This window comes from Mirounga angustirostris, unplaced genomic scaffold (assembly GCF_029215605.1).
Source record: "Mirounga angustirostris isolate CCGP_5_RB_7025 unplaced genomic scaffold, mMirAng1.0.hap1 SCAF_3, whole genome shotgun sequence".
NCBI lineage: Eukaryota > Metazoa > Chordata > Mammalia > Carnivora > Phocidae > Mirounga > Mirounga angustirostris.
The window spans coordinates 188,436,145-188,456,453 of NW_026991711.1; the positions used below are offsets into that span (position 1 = coordinate 188,436,145).

General features: G+C 59.2%; 2 protein-coding genes across 2 annotated transcripts in view; one reads left to right on the forward strand and one right to left on the reverse strand.

Annotated features, from left to right (window-relative positions):
• The first annotated feature begins 847 nt into the window (after positions 1 to 847).
• On the forward strand, positions 848 to 10,062 carry SNORC (secondary ossification center associated regulator of chondrocyte maturation). Its single transcript, XM_045867318.3, has 3 exons — positions 848 to 1,921; positions 7,930 to 8,112; positions 8,190 to 10,062. The coding sequence occupies exons 1-3, from the start codon at positions 1,849 to 1,851 to the stop codon at positions 8,297 to 8,299; spliced, it is 366 nt and encodes a 121-aa protein (XP_045723274.1). The 5' UTR covers positions 848 to 1,848; the 3' UTR covers positions 8,300 to 10,062.
• Positions 10,063 to 10,200: 138 nt separating this feature from the next.
• Positions 10,201 to 20,309, reverse strand: part of NGEF (neuronal guanine nucleotide exchange factor) — a 37,632-nt gene continuing 27,523 nt past the window's right edge. Inside the window, exons 5-13 of the mRNA XM_045867712.3 lie at positions 20,099 to 20,251; positions 18,812 to 18,941; positions 16,481 to 16,555; positions 14,768 to 14,857; positions 13,682 to 13,845; positions 13,292 to 13,447; positions 12,577 to 12,656; positions 11,733 to 11,837; positions 10,201 to 11,180 (exon numbers count right to left, since the gene is read on the reverse strand). Of these exons, the coding sequence (XP_045723668.1) occupies positions 10,990 to 11,180; positions 11,733 to 11,837; positions 12,577 to 12,656; positions 13,292 to 13,447; positions 13,682 to 13,845; positions 14,768 to 14,857; positions 16,481 to 16,555; positions 18,812 to 18,941; positions 20,099 to 20,251 (1,144 nt within the window). The 3' untranslated portion in view covers positions 10,201 to 10,989. The remainder of the gene's footprint in view (positions 11,181 to 11,732; positions 11,838 to 12,576; positions 12,657 to 13,291; positions 13,448 to 13,681; positions 13,846 to 14,767; positions 14,858 to 16,480; positions 16,556 to 18,811; positions 18,942 to 20,098; positions 20,252 to 20,309) is intronic.

Here is a 20,309-nt window from a genome sequence, read left to right on the forward strand (position 1 = left end):
TATGTTCATCAAAAGACATGTTCAAGAATATTCACAGGAGCCAGATTCATAGAAGTTCTAGGAAGAACCCAAATAGACACAGATAAATGGCAAAATGGATAGAAGAATGATTAGGTTGTGACATAATTCATATAATTGAATACTATTCAGCAATAAAAACAAATGAGCATCTACATGCAGCAATGTGGATGAATCTTACAGAATGTTGAACAACAACAACAAAAAAAGCCAGAAACGAGTTCATATCCTATGATTCCATTTATTTGAAGTTCAGGAGTAGACCAAACTCCTCCATGGTGACAGAAGACAGAATCATGCTTTGGAGTTACTGATGGGATTGGGGGGCAGGAAGGATCCTGCTGGTGTGCTGGAAATGTTCCATATTGATTTGGGTGATATTTGCCCTGGTGTATACATGCATAAAAGTTCCTCAAGCTGTAAACATAAGATTTGTGCTTTTCACAGTATGTATGTTATTTCTCAGAAAATTCACCAAAAAAAAAAAAAAAAAAAGAAAGAAAGAAATGAGAGTTTTATGTAAATATAAGTGCTAAGAAGAAATTACGTGATGTGATGGGTAGATGGGAGGCTGACTGATCAGAGCTGAGTCCTGAATGGTGATGAGGAGATAGCCACGTAATGAACTGAGGAACTGCTTTCTGGGAGATGGGACAGCAAGTGCAAAGGCCCTGCGACAGGACCACGTTTGGTGTGTTGGAGGAACCTAATCAAGACCAGTGGACTGGAACACTGTGAGCAGGGCCAAGGCAAGCCTTTAAGGTGGCTTTTCTAAGAACGGGGGTGGGGGGGTGGGGGGCACAAAGGGTGTGAGGTAAGGGGTGCTGGCAGTACTTTCTGAGAGATTCGACGAGTGAGGGAGAGAGAAACCTTTGATAACTTTTAATTGTGTGTCTAGGATATCTGGAAGGTCGGGGGCTGGGGTTCCACTGACTGAGCAGGACTAGGGAGGCATGGAGTCAAGGTCGCTTTGGACACATTAAATTGGACATACTTTTTAGATACTCATGGAGCTTTTGGGGAGGCCACGGGTGGTAGGGCTGAAGTGCTTCACCAGACCCGGGCTGGACACAGATGCCAGGAGCACACAGGTGGTGTGTCAAGTCTCAGGCATCTGGGAGAACAGAGAGCAAGAAGAAACAGGGCGTTTAACGACATGAGCTTTTCTGGAAAGAGACTAGAGCTGCTGAGGGTTTGGATTGAAACTGTTTTAAAAGTGCTTCTGTTATTAACAAGGTCTGTTGAGTATTGTCTCCCCACCAGGCATCAAGAGCCCAAAAGTGAGCAGACTGTGCAGTGCTTGACTGCCTGGGCTTCAGTCTCTTGAGCCAGGGCCATAGGTACTAAAATGCAGATCCCTGGGCCTACCCATGACCCTCGGATACAGAGTGCTGGAGGCATCTGTATTTTCCAAGTTCCCTGAGTGAGTCTTTTTGCACATTGAAGTTTGAGAATCTTATTTCCAGCGGCTGAGGAGTGTGTGTTTGGGGGGGGCGGGGTAGAGACAGAGAGAGAGAGAGTGAGAGGGCTAGGGGCAGGGAGAGAGGGAAAGAGAGCAATTTCCTCTTTCTTTCCTTCTCTGAGGGTGGGGCTACTTTGGAGTTAGGAAAGCAGTCCGTTCTGTAAGCTCTGCTGTGTGTGTGTGTGTGTGTGTGTGGGTGAGTGCGCGCGCTTATGTGTGGGGGGCGGGCACGGTGTCCCAGGAGGACAGAGTTTGCATTGATGAAAACCCTTCCCAGCCCTTTGATACCTCTTTCCCGCCGCTCTGAAGTTAACTAGCTCAGTCCTCGGTGCATCCCGTTCTCCAGCCGCGCTCCCTCACTGGCCAGGATGGCATTCCGTGTGGCCCTGCGCATGGCACTGCTGCTCCTTTCCGGGGCCCTGGCCCCTGCAGTGCTCACAGGTAAGGGTGCTCCCTTGACTGCTGCCACCAGCCGCCCAGGGCCAGGAAGCCCTGTGTGGCCCCCTGGGCAGAAGCCCTTCCCAGGAGACGGCCGCCGTTTGGGGTGATTCTGCGGAGGGCTCCTATGAGGTTGGCTGTCAGGAGCCGAGTCGATGTCCTGGGAATTGCTAGCTGTGGGGACGATGGCCCCTGAAGCAGGGGGGTGATCTAGGGAGCAGGACCAGGGACATTAGCTGCCTGGGGGACACGGGGTTTACCCCAGCATGCTAAAATCTGAAGGCTTCCAGATCTGGGAGTCAGGAGGGGGCACTAGACATAGGGCAAACAGCTGAAGGACCAGAGGCCCTGGGCTCCTAGACAGAAAACCCCAGAGCCCTGCTGTTTCACTTTTCAACCCTGTAAGCCCTTCTGTGCTGGCTTTCTGAAATGACCTTCCAGACTGAGGACCCAAGTACTATATTCCCAGCCCAGGAAGAATTCCAGAAAGAGCACAGGGCCTGAGACTCCTTGGCAAAACCGTGATGAGGACACTGGACTTAGCCTCAGTACTGAGGTCAAAATGGCTGGGTCTGGGGTCTGGTGAGAAGGAAGGTCCCAATAGGCTCAGGGTGGCAGGCTCCCTGGACCTCAGCCCCAATCCTGGGCATGGCTCTAGGGCCCTCTGCTGAGAGGGGCTGGCCCAGTCCAGCTTCAAAGCCTGAGAGAGAAAAAGCTCAGACAGGTCGTGGATGGTCTTTCTCCAGAAGAAAGCAGTCTCTGTTGGCTGTGGGGTGGGCCAAAGGAGAAGGGCCCCTGTGTGTACGTGTGTGTGTTGGGGGGGGTCCTGGGGCTGGAGAGAGGTGTGGGTGGGGAGACCCCTGGAGACCTTCTCTGCAGCATGGCTTTGGGGGAATGTCTGTGGATCTGTAGGGGTGGCACCTGGATGCCAGCCACCTGAGCATGGCCCTGGGGAGAGTTGCTGGGGGGTGTGAGGCCTGGTGGACAGCCACACACTCAGGCACAAACACCGGGAAGAAATGGGTGATGGTGAGCTGCTTGTGGGCATGCAGGCCCCTCCAGATGCCCTGGGAAGAAGCCAGGCTTTGCTTCTGACTCTGTCTACTAACCGTGTCTCAGCCTCTCTGTACCTCTCCTCATCTGGACGTGGTGATAACCACAATCAGTAGCTCTGCCTCCCTTGTCGGGGACTGCGGGCCTACCGACTTCGGACACATGAGCTTTCAGGGTGGGCCGGGCATCCTGGAGCGCTCAGTAAATGTTGGGGGAACCGTGAATAAATGTCCCCAGCCCCTCTAGGTGCAGGGTGGTCTTGGGGCAGAACCACCTCCCCGTATAGGCTGGGAAAGTGCCCAGCCCCCCTTTATGTAGGAGATGTGCCAGCTGGGCAAGACGAGGGGCTGGTGGGATACCCCAGGAATTGGGAAAGTGACCTGAGTGTCGGGTGGCATCTTCTGTGGACTAGATCTTGGGACTGTGGTCCTTGCAGATCCCCCACTCCCCACCCCACGCCCCACTCCACCCCTGCCTGGTGGTCAAAGTGGGTAGAGGTGAAGGTGCTGGTGCCTGGTTGCCCAGGTTCTGGGGCCGCCTGGGGAGCTCTGTCCAGTTTCTTGTTCCCTGAGTAGCCAGCTCTTCCAGCCCAGGATGCTGGCCAGAGGCCCTGGATCAGGCTGTGCATACACAGCCTGGGTGGGTGGGCTTTGTCCGCTGCCACAGGAATGTTTGGGGACGTGTTTGGCTCTCTAGGACCTCACCTGGCCTCACCTCCCTCCACGTGTCCTACCAAGAACAGGCAGGCCAACTCCACCCCAGAGTCTTTGGGGTTTTGGCTGGCTGTGGTTCTTCCTGCTGTTCTGGGAGGGAGGATGTTTGGGAGGCTCTCAGCCATCCCACTCTGGGCTAGAAGCTCTGAGCAGGTGTGTAGAAGGTCTGGCAGGCCCCCTGACCTTTGCTTGGTGGGCTGGGGTCCTGTAGCAGGCAGGCAGGGAAGGGGTGGCCCCGTGGCTGAGGTCCAGGCCCGGCCTGCTGCCCTCCCTGTCGGTTGCCTGTGGCTGCAGCTACTGGGGTAGGGGGAGCAGGCCAGGTTGAGCAGGCGGGAGGCCAGGGCAGGGATGAAAAGGCCCTTCATAGCTGGCACAAAGGCAGTCTGTGAGCACGGGTGCCCGGCCTCGGGGCCCCGCGGTCAGAGGGAGTGTTAAACAAACCTATTTACCGAAAGGCAGGGCGGCTGGAGGCGGCGGGCTGGGGCAGAGCCCACCGTGGCCCAGGCCTGTGGCAGTGTCATGGGCCCCCCACTTTTCCTGGTTTCCTTGGTCAGAGTCACAGGACGTTGCTAACTCTGGTCCTTGGAGTTTAGGTCTATCACAGGTCCTCCTTGATCCTACCTGCCTCTCTGTCCTCACCTAACATCCCCCTTGGGGCTCACAGCTCACCTTCCATGCCCATGGGCTCCATCCTCCCTGACTTTGCTTGTGCTGCTCCCTCTGCCTGGCTTTCTTTCCTTCCCTCATCTTCACTCCTGCTCAGACGGGCCCTCCTGCTGGCAAACTCCCTGACAACTGCTTCTTATTAGGGCTCCCCAAGGCAGATTTTGGGGGGAAGGTGGGTTATTGCCTTTAAACTTTGTTTTCCCCTTTTATTACAGCAAATTGAGAAAATACAGAGACATGTAGATGAGGATCAGAAAATGCTTTGGCCTCTTCCCGGCACCTGCACCTCCTTTGCTGGAAGGCTGGTGGCTGAGTCCAGGCTGCAGTTCTGGGCTGCATAAGCTGCAGGGAGCTGGCAGGCCTTTGGGGCCCTGGCTGTTTGGGTGCAGATGAGCCCTTGGGGGTCTCCCGTGATGGTCAGCTGCAGCAGATGCACAGCACACAGATCCAGCTGGCCTGTGTCCGGCTGGAGAGGCCCTGGGGCCGAGGCAGCAGCTCATGATGGCAGTGACAGCACGTTACTACTTGTGGGCCGAGAGAGACATGGGCCACTCCCATTTCACAGGTTGGGAAGTAAAGTCGGGGAGGGTGGGAGCAAAGTCAGTCTGCGGGGGTCCTAGGGTGACAGAGCCAGGCTTTGGACCCAGCCCTTTTGATTTGGAAGCCTGTGGGTTCAGCCCCTCAAGCTTTAGGGACTGGTTGAGTGTTGAAGGAGGGATTAGAGGTGGGTACACACAGCAGGGATGAGGTGGCCTGAGCCACTGTGTCTGGCAGGGAAGATCCAGCCTTCTGTGGGGAGCAGCAGAGTCAGGCTGGGTCACGGCGGCGGGGGTAGAAGGCCAGAAGGCCTGGGTGTGCCCCCAACTGCCCTGCTCAGAGGGCGGCCCACTCTTCCCCGGAGATGGCTCCTGGGCTCTGGCAAAGGGCAGAGGTAGATGCTTACCTGGGCCCTGCTAGCTGTGGGCAGCTGATTCCCCAAATGCTACCCAGGTTGGCCCTGTGGTGGCCTCCCTGCCGTGGGTGTATGGGGAGCGAGTGGGGGCCAGTGGCTTGTCCATTTACCTGGGAAGACAGGCAGTCTGTGAGCTCCAGACTCCAGGGCCCAGTAGTGGACATACTCAGGCTTTTTCTCTGGCCCAGCCCCTGGGGGCCTGAGGCAAGCATGTCTGGGGCCTGGCACTTTCCACAGCAGCTATGAGGCTTGCAGACCCCTGCCTTCCCAGGCAGTGACAATGGAGGACAGGGTGGTCTTTGCAGTTGGTGGGGGGCCACGGTGGCCCCCAGACACCAGCCTTTTGGTTCAGCTTCAGGCCCTACGAGCGGAAGGCTTCCCCCACACTCTGTGCCAGGGACCTTTTGCCCGTGGGAGGCCTCCTTGCGAGGGCTGTTTGCTGAAAAGGGATGCCAGGTGGGGTAACCCTTGGGAAATAGGACAGGGGTCCCTGCCTGCAAGCCGAGCCTCAGAACTGATCCAGCCCAGGCCTGGGAGAGGCTGCAGGGGCAGGGCCTGAGGAGTCCTGTACAGTTTGATTGGGAAGAGATTCTAAGTTTACATCGGAGTTGCAAAAATAACCCGGTGAACTCCAGCAGACTCTTAGATTCACCTTTGCCATATTTGCTCTTCTTCCTATCTCTGTCTACCCATGTGACCCATCTGAATGTTGATCACTTCAGAATAAGTTGTAGACATCATGCCTTTTGGCCCCTAAGTGCTTCTAAGAATAAGGATATTTACATAACCAGTTACCCAAATGAGGACATGGACATCGATATAGTACTGTTACCTAAGCTACATATTCATGCTTCCCCGGTAAACCCCGTAGTGCCCCCATCCCCCATCCAGGAATACATGCTGCGTTCAACCTCCTAGGTCTCTAATCTGAAACAGTTCTTCAGCCTTTCCTTGTCTTTCTTGACCTGATGTTTTTGAAAAGCACAGTTATTTTAAGACTGACCCTGAATTTGGGTCTAGCTGATGTTTCCTCGTGATTTGCCCCAGGTGGGCACTGTTAGCAGGAAAGACCAGAAGTCCCTCTGTGTCTTCCCAGAACAGCCCCTCTCTGGAAGCTGGCGAGTCCGAAAGCAGCTTGGCTCTGGCTTGTCTGGGCCAGAGGGAGCTCTCGGGTGAAGCCTGCGGAGGGAAAGGTGCCCCAGGGACCTGTAGACAGGCTGGCTAGAGCTGCAGGAACGACACAACTTCCCTGGTGGTTTCTGGGGAAGTGTATCCTGCTACTTCATCGTCTGGGGGCTTTAGAGTCCCAGCAGCGCTCCTCCCAGTGCCCCCCCGCCCCAGCCTTGCTTCTCTCAACTCTGAGGCAGGGATACAAGAGTTCCTAGCAGCTGGAGTCAACAAGATAGTGCGTCGTGATGCCCGCTGAGCCCATTCTAGGGACTGCGTGGGGGCTGAGCATCCTCGGATCACAATTGAGATTAGGCACTGGGGAGCCCTGACCCTGCTAAAGCCAATGGTCAGGGCCAGGCGTCAGGGGGGCGGGGCGTGAGGGGTAGAGCCTGGAGACTGTCTGCCATTCTGGTCTTTAACTGGGTGGCTGGGACCTCCTGTCTGGGAAGGATGGATGGGTCCAGGGTTAGGGTAGTGCTGTGGGGCTCCACAGACCAGGATCCTTGGTGGGGAGGGGAGTGGTGTGGGGCTGGGGTTATCAACACACAGTCCTCTCAGTCTTAGCCTGCCCCCATTCCCTGAGGTCCCTGGGTACTCCAAACCTTGCTAACTCCCAACCCATGAGCAGAAATGCAGAAAATGCTGCACAGGGACTCTGATGTGCTGATTGAGCCCCAGCTTGTGGGGGCGGGGGGGGGGGCATCATCCCTTTCTTGGGGCTTCCCTTACTCTGACCATAGACACCCCTGCCCATCCCTCTGGCCCTGTTCTGTATGGAAGCAGCAATATGCTGGCATCACAGTTTCTTAGGATATAGAGTCCCCTTGGGGTTTAAGCCTTGGAACATGGATTATGTGTGGGTGCTGGACCCCATGTCCTGTGGGCTGTGTGGCTCTGCCCAGGTTAGGCCAAAGGAGGGGGACCAAAGGAGGAGTTTGCCTGTCCTCCCCACCTCCTGCAGCACTAGCCCCTCATGGGGCTCTGGGTAGGCAGGGGCCCTGGTTCCTGAAGGGAGAGTTGCCTCACCTTCCTGGCCTCTTCTGCAGGCTGAAGGCTGACCTGCCTGCCTTGCAGGGGGAGGGGTCTCTGACAGGCGTCAGGCATCTCACCCAGGCCTGCAGAGCCCAGCAGTCCAGATAAGGGACGGCGGGCCGGCCCGGAGAGGTGAAGTGCCCTGCCCCTGCCGCCCGAGGCTCTGCTGCCAGCGCAGGGTCCTCACAGCTGTTTCCTAGGAGAACCTGTTGGTCCCCCCGCCCCCCCATCAGTCTGTCTTCACTGGGCTCGGGAGCAGCCTGGCCACAGTAGGGGTCCTGGAGCCCCTGTGAAACGGGAGGCCTGGTGCAGTGCTGACCCCAGAGTCCCGCACACAGCGCCACCTCCGCAGCCCGTTAACCGCGGGGGCCACGTCCCTGTCGGCCCTGCGGCCTGCGCCCCAGCGCCTGTCCTTGGCCTTGCAGCCGAGGGCCCGCAGGAGCCCGCGCCCACCCTGTGGAACGAGCCCGCCGAGCTGCCGTCGGGAGAGGGCCCCGTGGAGAGCACCAGCCCCGCCCGGGAGCCCGTGGCCACCGGCCCCCCGGCCCCCACCGCCGCGCCGAGCCCCGAGGACAGCACGGCGCGGGAGCGTCTGGACCAGGGCGGCGGTAGGCGCGGGCCGGCCGGGCGGGGGGCGCGGGGCGGGCGGGGGCCGCGGGGCTGACCCGCCCTCCGTCCTCCGCAGGCTCGCTGGGGCCCGGCGCCATCGCGGCCATCGTCATCGCCGCCCTGCTGGCCACCTGCGTGGTGCTGGCGCTCGTGGTCGTCGCGCTGAGAAAGTTTTCCGCCTCCTGAAGCGAATAAAGGGGCCGCGCCCCCACCGCGGCGCGACTCGGCTGCACCCCCGGTGGCGCCCCCGTGTCTCGAGTGTGTCCGCGCGTGCGTGTGTGGGCGAGCGGGGCGGGCGACAACTCGCAACACGTGCGCGCGGGGTCCCCGCACGGCAGCCCACGCCCCTGTCCCCGAAGTGCCCAGGGCCCAACCCCTGCGCTCGGGCGCAGACTAACGAGCGCAGGAGAGGCGGGCCGAGCCGTGGGGGCTCCCAACGAACGAGAGCCTGCGTTATTTACGGGGAGGGGGGTTAGGGGGGCGGCGGCGTCTTTGACTTGGTCAGCCAGGCCCCATCTGCCGGCTGGGAGCGCCAGACCCGTCCCTCCAGCGCCCCCGTGAACCCCTCCACCCCAGGGAGCCCCAGGAGCAATGGGACCACAGGCCCAGGCAGCCTCCCTTCAACCCCGCGTTTGGCCCTGGCTCTCCTTTCTAGGTCATGTCCTTTGTTTTGCACACTTCCCGGGAAGCCTAGCTCTTATGATTGATAGATTTAAAATAGTGGCTGAGCTGCTCAGGGCATGGCAGGGAAGAAGCCTGAACTGCATCCCTTTGGAGTGGAAAAGAAGACTGGAGGCCTGGAGGAGGGACTGTCTGCACACCCCGTGATGGTTTGATACCCTGGGCCTAGGTGTGGGTGCTGGTGGAGGGAAGCTGTTCCTCTTCTTTCACTGTTTCTAGCAACTCTTTTGGCCTCCTTAGCTTCCCTGAGCTCCTGACCACTCCTGCTCCAGCTAAGACCAGTTCTCTCCTCCTGCATACTCCAGATGAGCCCAAAACACACGAGGGTTACAAGTCTCCACTTAGGAAGGGCTGTTCTAAAACTGACCAGTTCTCATGAAGCTGTTTAAATTACTTCATTCCACATAATCTCTGCTAACCAAAGCCCTAGTTAGAGCAGATGATCCAAATCAGCATGCTGTTTACCAGCTTCAAAAAGATAAACTGGACAAGGGCCAGGACCAATGGTCACCCCCTCCCCTTTGTCCCAGAGTCGTTCCCCCCCCCGGCCCCCAAGAACAGCATAGGGCTCAGGAATGGCCCCTCTCCCCCTGCCCCCACTGCTGGGGGACTTAAGTATGGGTACTCCTCCTGGGGGCGTAGCAGAGAGGCCCCACGAGCATCAGCCCCTCACTGTCGAGCCAGAGTGTTGCGCATGTATGCATCTTCCAGAAATCCAACCAATTCTCACAGGGTCTCAGGTCTCAAGAATGCCAGGAGCCATGTGGCCTGTGGGAAGATGCTACAAAGTCCCACTTGATCCAAATCCTGGGCTTCTAACGAAAGGCCTGTTCTGGCATGGAGAAAAGAGTGTCCTGGCAGAGTGTGGTCCCAAGCATGCAAGGCTGGGCAGGGTCAGATTCCAGACCCTCCACACTCCAGGACAGAATCAAGGGTGGGGGTGGGGTATCTGTGAGGGTTACCTGGGCTGGGCGAGGAGCTGCAGTCTTCGGGTAACTTGCTAGCGCCAGAAGTGGGACAAAGTGTCCAAGGTAGGAAGGTGGGAAGGCAGCCCTGGCCCCATGCCTGGTGTTAGATCTCCTGTGGGATCACCACCCACTGACAACCTCTGTTGCACTGTGGTCTCCCAAACCTGTGTTCTCACTTCCACTGCAGCAGAAGGATGTCCCCAGCTCCCTCAAAGAGCATCTTCTGTTTCTGGAATCCTTCCACAAGTTGAGGTCCAAATCTTCCACCCTGAGGTCCTAACTCTGGCTTTTTCCTGTCTTGGAAGCCACCTTAACCTCCTCCTTCAGGACATGCTACTCCCTTGGCCTTGAAAGGAGTTCCTCTTTCCCTGCCCGGAACCAAACACCTCATTCCTGTGTGTAGCAGAGCAATAAAGAAAGAACAGAGCTTCACCTCCATTATTTTATACATGATGCTTCTTTTAATGCAGCCAAAAATGATATTTGCTTTTCTCGGAACCAAAACCGATACAGGATGCAGTGGCCAATTCATTCCTCACAACACCTGGGCTCCTGAAGGGGCCAGAAGACACAAGTTACATCCAGCTTGTCAGGGAGCCAGAGGTGGCATGGGCCCTCGGCCAAACTCTGGTAGGCCTGCCATGAAGCAGGGCCTGGCCGTGCAGCCAGAGGCTGGCAGAGGCTTGGGGAGGGGGGAGAACAGAGGCATTTGGTCTCTTGGTCCTTTGAATCGGAGACCAAGGGCTGCTCAACAAGCTCAGGCAAGGGCGGTCCATCTGCACGCCTGGTGGATTCTAATGGCTTCCAGGGTAGAGAAGGACATGTGCAGGGGGTCATGAGAATCCTTCCAGCCTGCCCTTGGCCAGGGACACCCCGGGGTCTGGGGCCTCTTCCAGTGCCTGGGAAGGCCCCTGGAGCATGCCAGTCCACTTCCACCCCCTCTAAGAGACAAGAGGGACAGGTGGGAGAATACTGTTTAAAATACCCTTTCTCGTTTATAAATGCAGCAGAGGAAAGACGTAGGCACCCTTTCTCCAGTTTGCAAGCGAGGGGGCCAAGACACATGAGCACTCAGCACGCGGCAGGGAGAGCGGTGGGGGTGGCTCCTGCACGAGGTGTCTGCCTCCCCCCAGAGCCCCTCCACCGTTCGTCGGGGTTTGCCTGCCCGGAGCTGCTCTGGCCTGCCCACCCGCGTCTTCCCGCCAGGCTGGTGACCCAGGCCGGGGGTCACTGCCGATTTCGGCTGCCCAGCTTCCTGCGATCCTTGTTCTGGCTGCGCTGAGGGTCGTCCATCTTGTGGACTCGGAAACATTCCTTGAGGTTCTGGGACCGGATCTTGGGATTCAAGATCTCCTCAGTCATGGAGCTGGGGAACCAGCCTCTCTCCTGGTCGTGCAGACGCTCGCCAAAGATCCACCCTGTGTAGGGGCGGGGCGGGGCGGGTCAGGCCGTGGGGGTGAGGGCTGAGGGCTGAGCCTCCGTCCTGGCCAGGGCTCCCATCTGTGCGGGGAGTAGAGGCGAGGGAGATGCAGGAGCCCCGCTGGCCTTTCCAGAGGGCACCTGCTTGAACAACTGCTACTGGACACACTTGGGTTTTTTTCTCCCCAGGAGCCGGGAAAGCACTGCCCCGACCTCCTCCTGCGGAACATGGTCCTGGGGCGCCAGGGTGTCTCCCAAACGTATTGGCTTTGGAACCCATTCCTGAGCCCTTGGCAACTCTCTGCCTCTCAGCATGAAGCCAGGAGACCCCAGGACGCCCCCCAAAGGGAGAGGTATCCAAGCTGACCACCTGGAGTCTGGAATGCCACCATCACCCTCTTGCTGGGCAGCCTGCTCTGAGCCTCAGCCTCGTGATGTCTGCTTCTGCCCATGGGGCTCAGGCATCCCCCTCACCCCTCAGACTGGTGCAGAGTCCTAGGGGTGGGGAAGGGGTGGTGCGAGGGGGAGAGGCACCCAGCCCCAGGTCTCACCGTCTTCGGTCTTTTCCAGGATGTTCAGGATGTCGGCCAGCTCCAGTGTCAGCTCATCCGGCTGCTGGGCCACATACGGGTGCACACATTGGACCTGGGGGCAGTCTGAAGGGAGGAGAGAGGGAGGTGGCACGTCCTCATCCCTGTCGCCCGTCCTGCTATGGGCCCGGCAAACCGTGGACACCCCCGGGTTAGCAGGGCAGGCACGCCTAACAGAGCAGTGCAAATTCCCACGGCAGTTGGAAAGGGTCTGTTCGAGGGAGAGGGGGGTGTGGCTGCAGAGAAAACGTGGTTAAAACAGCCAGGGGCGCTGAAGAAAAAGCGATCTATGCCTAAAGGGACGAAGAGGCCGGGAGGGGGGCTTATTTCGGACGTCAGAGGGCACTTCTCGGACCCGGAATGTGGTGCTGGGAGCAGTTGTGGGAGGGCCAGGACTTGGAGAGCCCAGCAAGCCCATCAGCCTCTCTGGGAGGCAGGTGGGCCGGCACCCTTTTATAGTTCATAAGGTTTTCAGACAGCTGGCAACCCCAAAAGAACACTGGCGTTTGCCTTCTGGGCCCAGATTCCTCTTGGTTTCCTTGTGGGACCTGTCACTTAAGACCAAGTGACTTATTTCATTATTAAGCATCCACGTGTTTGTGAAGCTCAGTTACACCGATGTCGTCCATCCGGGTTGGTTCAAAGCCCCTCGGGCGGGGGAGGCCATGTGGCCTCTGGGACGGCCGGCTCGTAGGCACTGCCCCGTCGGAGCGCAGAGAGCCCCCGCCCCGCCCCTGCCCTGCAGCGCCCCGCCCCGCCCCCGCCCCGCCCTGCAGGCGGCCTCCTCCTCCCCGAGGGCACTTACCCAGCAGCCGGGAAGTGAAGGAAACAAACTTGGTTCTCCGGTTGGGGGCCAGTGAGGTCATCCAACGCTTCATCTCACTCCTGGGACATGGAGGAGGACACTGCCAAAACCACAGAGCGACCCCCCCGCCCCCGGCGTGGTGCCAGGCATCCCACAAGGCCACAGCAATCTCCTTGACACGCGTGAAGGTCCGCTGGTGAGGGAGCCCCCCCCCCCCCAAACAGCCCTGAAGCCACAGGCTCTCAGACATGGAACCGGGAAGGCTGTTGTTGTCCCCATCTGGGTGGGAGGAACTGGACCTAGATGGGGGCGTGACCTGTGAGCTCCGTGGGGACAAGTGCAGGGTACCACACGGGGCTCCAGCACCTCTGTCCACACTGACCTTGGCTGTCCCTCCCAGAGCCCTGGGGCTGCAGGGCAGGTGGCCTGGCTGCTCAGAGGGGTGATAAGATGGCCCTGGGACCACCCCGTGGTGTGGGGCATGGTCAGCGTGGCCCCGAGGGCTCTACATCTCATCAGGAAAGAGAGGCCCTTCCAGAGCCTGAGACCAGAGAGGACACACGCAGACACCCCCCCCCCCCCCCAGTTGATGGCAGCCCCTGGAGGCCGGTGGGCCACCAGGTGTGGCGGAGCCCCGGAGCCTTGCTCCACCCGGGAAGGAGACTCGGAGGCGCCTCGGGCGTCAGGGGCAGGGCCGGCGGCGCGGGGCACTCACTGAGAGGACGCCTTCAGCATGTAGGTGGCCTCCCGGTCGTCCGCGTTCTCCAGCAGCCGCAGGATGAACACGTTCGCCAGCGTCTGGCCCTGGTCCTCCAGTTCCTCCACGCGGAGGAGGCCCCGCGGGGCCGAGTCAAACACTTGGTACTTGTCTCTGCGGGGACCCAGGACGGCAGGGTGAGTGTGTTGGTCCCAAGGAGGCCCCAGCGTCCCAGGGAACCCGCCACCCCCAGTCCTGCTGGCCCTCCTGTTGGGGCCACTCCTCACCTCCTCCTGGAAGCCCCCCACCTGAACACCGGTCCCCCTGGCCCCCCAGACTGCCACCTCCCACGGTGACCGAGGGGCTAGCACTGACGCAGCCGCCAGGGCAGGGGCCCCCCCTGCGCACCCGGGGATCTGCCGGCAGATCACCAGCAGGTCGTTGAAGAGGAAGAGGTAAATTTCCCGGAAGAGTTTCTTGGTCCGCAGGGTTCGGGAGGTCTTGGGGCCGGACATCTGCTGCAGCTCACCCTGCTTCAGCAGCCAGCGGGAGTGGGAGATGATCGGCACCGACTGGCCGGGCGGGGGGGGGGGGGTACGGCGTCAGGTCGGCTGTGTCCCTCCAGGCCCCACCTCCCTCCCCAGGCTCCCCTGGCCTCACTGGCCCGCTAACCGGAGGACCGGCATGGGGGCCGCACTGCGGGTGCGGTGGGGGGGATGGAGCGGTGCCGGGCAAGCACGGGAGGGCGCGCCGCGTGCATGAGGGTGCATAGTCCCGTGTGTGCGTGCCTGCGCGTGCCTGGGTGTGGCCGTGCATTTGTCTGTTGTGTGTGCTTGCGTCTAAGTGTGTCTGTGTGGACTCGTGTCTCTACACGGGGGTGTGTGGGGGGGGGCCAAGTTCACAGGGGAGAGGGGAGAACCGGGTGCCATGGGACAAGCAGGCCAGTCTGCAGGCGCCTGCTGCCTGGCTCCGGGGGAGGCTCCTGGCACCCAGTGGTCGGCGTGGCTGGTGGAGACACGGGGGGAGCCCAGAAGGCCACAGCTGGGGCTCAGGGACCCTCAGTGGGCACGGTGTGCTCATGCGCTCACGTCACCAGAACCCAGGCCCCAGGGACCCTTGGGGCTCACTGATGCCTGAAGCTTGACATAAAGTCGGGGGAGGTCGGTCACTGCTTCAGATTTTCAGTCCACCCGCCCGCCCCCCATGTAAGAATCCCTGGAATGGTCCTTGTCACGTGCTTCATGTCAACTAAGTGCTCAAGGTCAAACAGCCAAGAAATAAGAGCAGGCAGCTCCGGGGTCCTTGCACACTCAGAAGATAAGCACAGGCCACTGCGATGGAGTGGTCACAGCGGCGGGGGCGGGGGGGGGCAGGCAGGGGCAGCGAGGGGTGCCAAGAGAGGTGTCAACGAAAGTGCCACTGGAACCCGACCAGGGACCGATGCCCCCGGCCAGCCCAGCTGGGCTGGGGACACATGGACGGGCGCAGGCTCACCTTGATCTTAAACTCCATCTTCTTCTGAATGCTGATCATCTGCTCCGTGCGGCTCATCTTCCTGACACCCTCATTGCACGCTTTTACCACCTGGCATGAGAGGGGGGACACATGAGGCCAGGGGCACCCAGCTGTTCCTGGCCACCGCCTCTGTCCACGTGGGCCCCAGAGTGCGCGGACACTGTCTGCAGCGAGACCAGCTGGCCTGCTCCTCGCCACGGCTCTTCGTTCTGGGGGAGATCATTAAAAATTGCAATAATTTTACATGCACTAAAGTGGAGCGCAGAGCCAGCTTGGAAACCACAATCGCTTTTTGCAGAGATTACAGTTGTATGAGCAGGTTTGCAAGGGCGGCACCCAGATGCCACCAGTGAGGTGTGCAAAAACTGGCCGTCTTTATCCTCTGCCTTTTACTTCTGGGCACTTGCTCAATTTTTTTTTGTATTGAACATCAATTACTTTTATAAACTAAAAAAAATCCACTTTTATTTTTTACTTATTTTTTATGGATTTTATTAAGTAATCTCTACACCCAAGAAGGGGCTCGAACCCACAACCCCGAGATCAAGAATCGCATGCTCTACCGACTGAGCTGGCCAGGTGCCCCTAAAAATCCACCTTTGTTACGAATATGGGAAGCTATGAGAAGCACAAGTAGAGCTTTTGTTAGACAAGAAAGAAAGGGAGGTGACAGCAGAGAAGAACTTAAGAAACAGAGCCTGGCCCCCGGCACACGGGCCTCTCGTGGGTGGAGACGGTCACTGGACTCACCCTCTGGGGCCCCGTGGGGGTCGGGATGAACCCCCGCCTGATCAGGTGGCCAACTGGTAAGGGACAGGAGGAGGGGCCGGCCGGGGAGACGACTGTGAGAAGGAGCCCTCGTGACTCCGAGTGGCTTAGAACTGCCATCCGACGGCTGCTGAGGCCAGTCCTTTCACTGAGCTGCTGCCTCCGGTACGAGAAGTGGAAAGGGCCCCCCAACCCCAGGCTCTCGCCCATCACAGTCATGGGCACGACAGAGCAGCCCCCGCCCCTCTGCCAAGAGCTGGCTCGCAGCGAGGACGGACATACCTGCTGACCCCCGCACATCCCCTACTCTGCTGGCGACCCCTAGGAGGAACCGCCTCTCCAAGGGTGAGCCGTGGACATGGCGTCTTCCCTCTTGGGCAGGAAAAGCCCAGGGCAGACAGGAGGCGAGCAGCCTGGGGTCGGGGAGAGGCGTGGGGAGGAAGGCACAGGGCTGGGCCATGTCAGGGCACAAGAAGAGCCAGATCCAGCCCCCTCGGGCGGCACAGGAGGGAAGACACTGGAAGCGGGCAAGGACAAGCGTGGGGCCGCCGGTGGGGGGCAGCAGAGGTCACCACGGCTGTGGCCTGGGCTCACGGTGACATCTGCTCAGGCCACACCCGATCTGTTTTGGGAACTCAGTGATTTTTCTTTTCTTTTTTTTAAAGTAATCTTTACGTCCCAAAGTAATCTTTATGCCCAATGTGGGGCTTGAACTCGTGACCCTGAGCTCAAGAGTCACCTGCTCCCCCGACCAAGCCAGCCAGGCGCCCCTCAATGACCTTTTTTGATTGCAAAAGCAGATATTAAAAATGAATTTGCAATTTCCAAAGACACAGCGACAGAGGAGGAGGCAGGACCAGAAGGCAGGTGTCCGGACAAGGAAAACAGTTCACTGGGAAGAAAGAAGGAGGAAGCACAGCTCACCATTTCCAGTTCTTTGTGGGCATCCAAGGCAGTGCACTCACGCTCAGACCTTTCTTCCACTCTCTTCAGAATGTTCTGAGCACAGGAAAATTCTGCGTTAATTTGATCCCGTGTGGCGTTTCCTCCCCACCCCGCCCCCATGCAGCGGTGACACAATGAAGAGCCCAATGGGGCGCAGGAGAACCCACAGCAGGCCCAGGACCGAGCATCCTGATCCACAGGGGGGCCCGGCTCTAAAACGATGACCACAAGTCAGGCTCCTGCAGAGAGTTAACCATGAAGGCTAAGCTGCAGCCCGAGATTTCCCTGCACCACCCACCCCCGCCGCGGGCTCAACAAGGAGACCAGAGAGAAGCCGGTGGCCCCATGCTGGCGGGGTGGCCCCAGTGAGGTGGCCTCAGAGGGGGGACGGGCATGCTCAGGCCAGCCCTGGCCCCATGGGGCACACAACACTCACGGGAGGCACGGGGCGGGTGGGGGGGGCTTCCCTGCCCGGCCCCTAGGACTGCCGTTTGTAGCCGAGCCCCAGTGACCCTGAGACTTTGTTAGTTCTGGTCTTACTGATGAAAATGCCTTTTTTCCAACTGTTTGATTTTCTTGAATTAACAAAACGAGGCTTTTGCTCACCTTTGCCTAGACACGCTTCCTCGGACCACTTCCCTGACGGCTCCAGGCCGCCACCCCCTCCCCTCGCCCCCATGCTTCCTCAACACAACGTTGAGCTAGGTCTTGATCTTACTTTCGTTGGTTTTCACTGTATAAAAATTAAGATTTTTATATATCCATATATGCGCTTTTGCTATGATTTCTTAAATGCTCCCCCCTCTGTCTTCTGTTTCAGTTTTTCCAAGTTAAAAAAAAAAAACTCACACATCCCTTCATTGACCGGCGCCCTGTGACTTGGGTTCGTGCTCCCTGAGTTCTTGAATAGCGCCCTCTCGGGCTGTCCAGGGGGTGGGGGTTGCTTCCTCTGACGCCCCTCTCTTTGGTCTCAGGCCTCTGGGCCCGGTCCCCCCCTCCCCTGCTGGGACCTCTCCTCCTTACTCTGCTGCCAGGGACTAGCTAGCTGCCCCAGGACTTTGGTCTCTGCCCCGTCTGACCTCTGAGCTCCCCTAACTATGGCTCACAGGTCAACCTGTCAGCTCATCGCCCACAGAACACGGCCAGATCCACACCATCCACTCCCTCTGCCAGGTGGACCCAACACCCCCCTTAGCCTGCGGCAGGCATGGGGTCCCCTTTCAGGAAATGTCCCCCTCTCCAGGCTTCCCTGGCCCCAGCCCTCCTGGGCTTCCTCCTTCCCCCTACTCCTCCTTGGGCACTGTGTCCCAGGGCTGGGTCTTGGGACCCCTTTCTCTCCTTCCCTGATGGTCTCTTTCACTAAATGCCACCTGGATGCCGAGAGGCCCTGTGCTGACTTCTCCCTTTAACTCTGCACTTGGAGATTCACTGGCTCAGTTATCTCAAGCTCAGCGAGGTCACATGGAACCCTGATGCTCCCCAGCCTGTCTCCCCGCCTCGGTAGGGGCTGCATCATCCCTCACGCTGTTCCAGCTCAGACTCTTCCTCCCTCTTCCCCGGAGTAGCAAGTGGGCATCTCAATTCTGATTTCTCTCCAGGATCTCCCCTCCTCCCCACCTCCCACCCTCCCCGCCTCTCCCCCAGGCCAAGCTGCCTTTCTCCCATAGCTTCCTGACCCCTTCTCCCATTTGCCCTCCTACTCTCCTGCCCATCATTCTGCACAGGCAGCGTTGTGTGCGCTCACCGAAGGCAGTCAGATCAGGCGACTCCCCGTCCTGCTGAAGAATGAAGCCAGCATCTTACCTGGTCCCTCGGGGCCTCAACTGGCCTCACCACGTCTCTGCACTCACTCCTGTCAAGTTCCCTCAGCTCACCACTGGCCCTCCTGCCTGTGAGCCTGGCTGCCCCAGGGCCTTTGCATAAGCAGTTACCTGTCACTTTAATGGCTCCTCTCTGTCAGCCAAGTCTCAGCTCAGATGTCACTTATCTAAGAGTCTTTCTTGACCACCCCCAACTGGCGGTGGCCAGGCAGTGACCCCCGATCACGTGCTCCCCCGTTTCACTGTCCTCACAGCCACGACCACTTCCCACTTGTGTGTGCTTGTCAGTCTCTCTCCCAGACTATGGCTCACCGGGAATAGGGGCTGAGTCCCCCACTGCCTGCCACACAGTAGGAGCTTCGTTAGGGTTTGTGGAACAAATGGACTTCCTAGAAAGCTAGCAGAGAGCTAGAACGACCAAAGGAAATGGTCTGCAGCGGGAGAAGCATACGCAAGCCCGGTCCGCACGTCGGGTGGGAGAAGCTGGTACCTGGACCAACAGCTTGAGGCGTGTGATCCTCTGGAAAGGCAGGATGAGGAAGGAGGACAGGGGCAGCCCCCGGCACTTGGGGTCCAGCTCCAGCTGCGCAACCAGCTCCCGAAAGGCTGCCTTCTCCTGGCTGGGGGACACAGACATGAGAGTGGGTCTCTGGCTCGCAGGCGGCGTCAGTCGGAAGGAACCAGACAGCCCACGGGCACGGAACACACGCTGAGTTCTTGTCTTTTAATGGAAAATCGACTGTTCACGTGCAAGCCAAATAACAATAGTGGCTTCACATGCCCGGCCCGTGAAAACTTAGCAAAATACGTTGTGTGTGGGAAGGTAAGAATTCCTCGTGCGGCCAAGTCTATGACTCAGACGCGGCATCTGGCGATTTACCCAGCGGGGAACCGTGGCGAGGTGAACCCCCATAGTGACAGCAGCGGCCGCAAGCTGGGGACCATGGCTGCAGGGCCCAGCGCCGCTCCTGCCAGCAGACACGAGCTGGTGGCTCGGCAGTGGGGAGCGGGGGCCACCGTCCCCTCGGGCCCAGACGCCCGTGCTCGAGGGGCGCACCGTGTACCCCCGGCCCTGCAACGCCGGCATCCTGTCCTCCTGTCTGCTCGCTTGTCCTCAGAGCGAGCGTCCGGATTCCCTCGAGTCCCAGTTTTCAACCCCCGAACAGAGAACACCAAACCCCCGAATGCTCGTGTTTTAAAACCTCCACAGTTAGTGATGAGGCTGGACGGCCAGGCCCAGGGGAGTGGAGCGTTCAGATGCCACTTCTCAGGGAGGCTTCTGCGCTCCTGAGCGCAGCTAAGAACACATCCCGGGTTCAACTGGCACCAGGGCGTGGCACACACGCGTGAGGTAGGCAGAAGAGGCAAAGTGAATGGAAAATCACTTCATCTACCCGCACCCCAGGGGGGCTGACGAGTGGGCAGATGAGTAACGAAGTCAAGGGTGTTGCTGGAACACCAGACACCCCCCCCCCCGCCCCATCCTTGCCTTTGGCTCTAGTTCAAACCATCCTCCCGACCTCCTGGGCCCCGAGGGGCCCTCCCGGCCTCAAACTCTCTTTTCTAAGCTCACAGAGCTCAGCCCGGCCGCTCCGGACACGGGTCCAGTGGGCGCCGTGGCTGGTGGTCTTGAAGTCAACATTCCTCTCATGACCCCGCAGCCCCCGGACGTGCCAGGCGTGGAGACTGTCCCGGGAAAGCAGAGGTCCCAGGACGGTGGCTCGGTGTCCCGGTGGCAGAAGCGACAGCCCGCAGCCGGGGAGGGGGGTGCACTCACAGCAGCTGTTTGTAGGTCCTCTCCTGGTAGGTCTGGTTGCTGACGTAGGTGATGTACACCGAGAAGTGGTTGGCCGCGTAATGGTACACGATGTCGCACACGTCTGAGATGACGATGTTCTCCTCCATCCGGCGCTCCAGCTCCAGGAGAAACCTGCGGCGGGGCAGGGGCGGGGGGGGGGGCCGCGGCTCGGGTTAAGGGCGCCTGGACA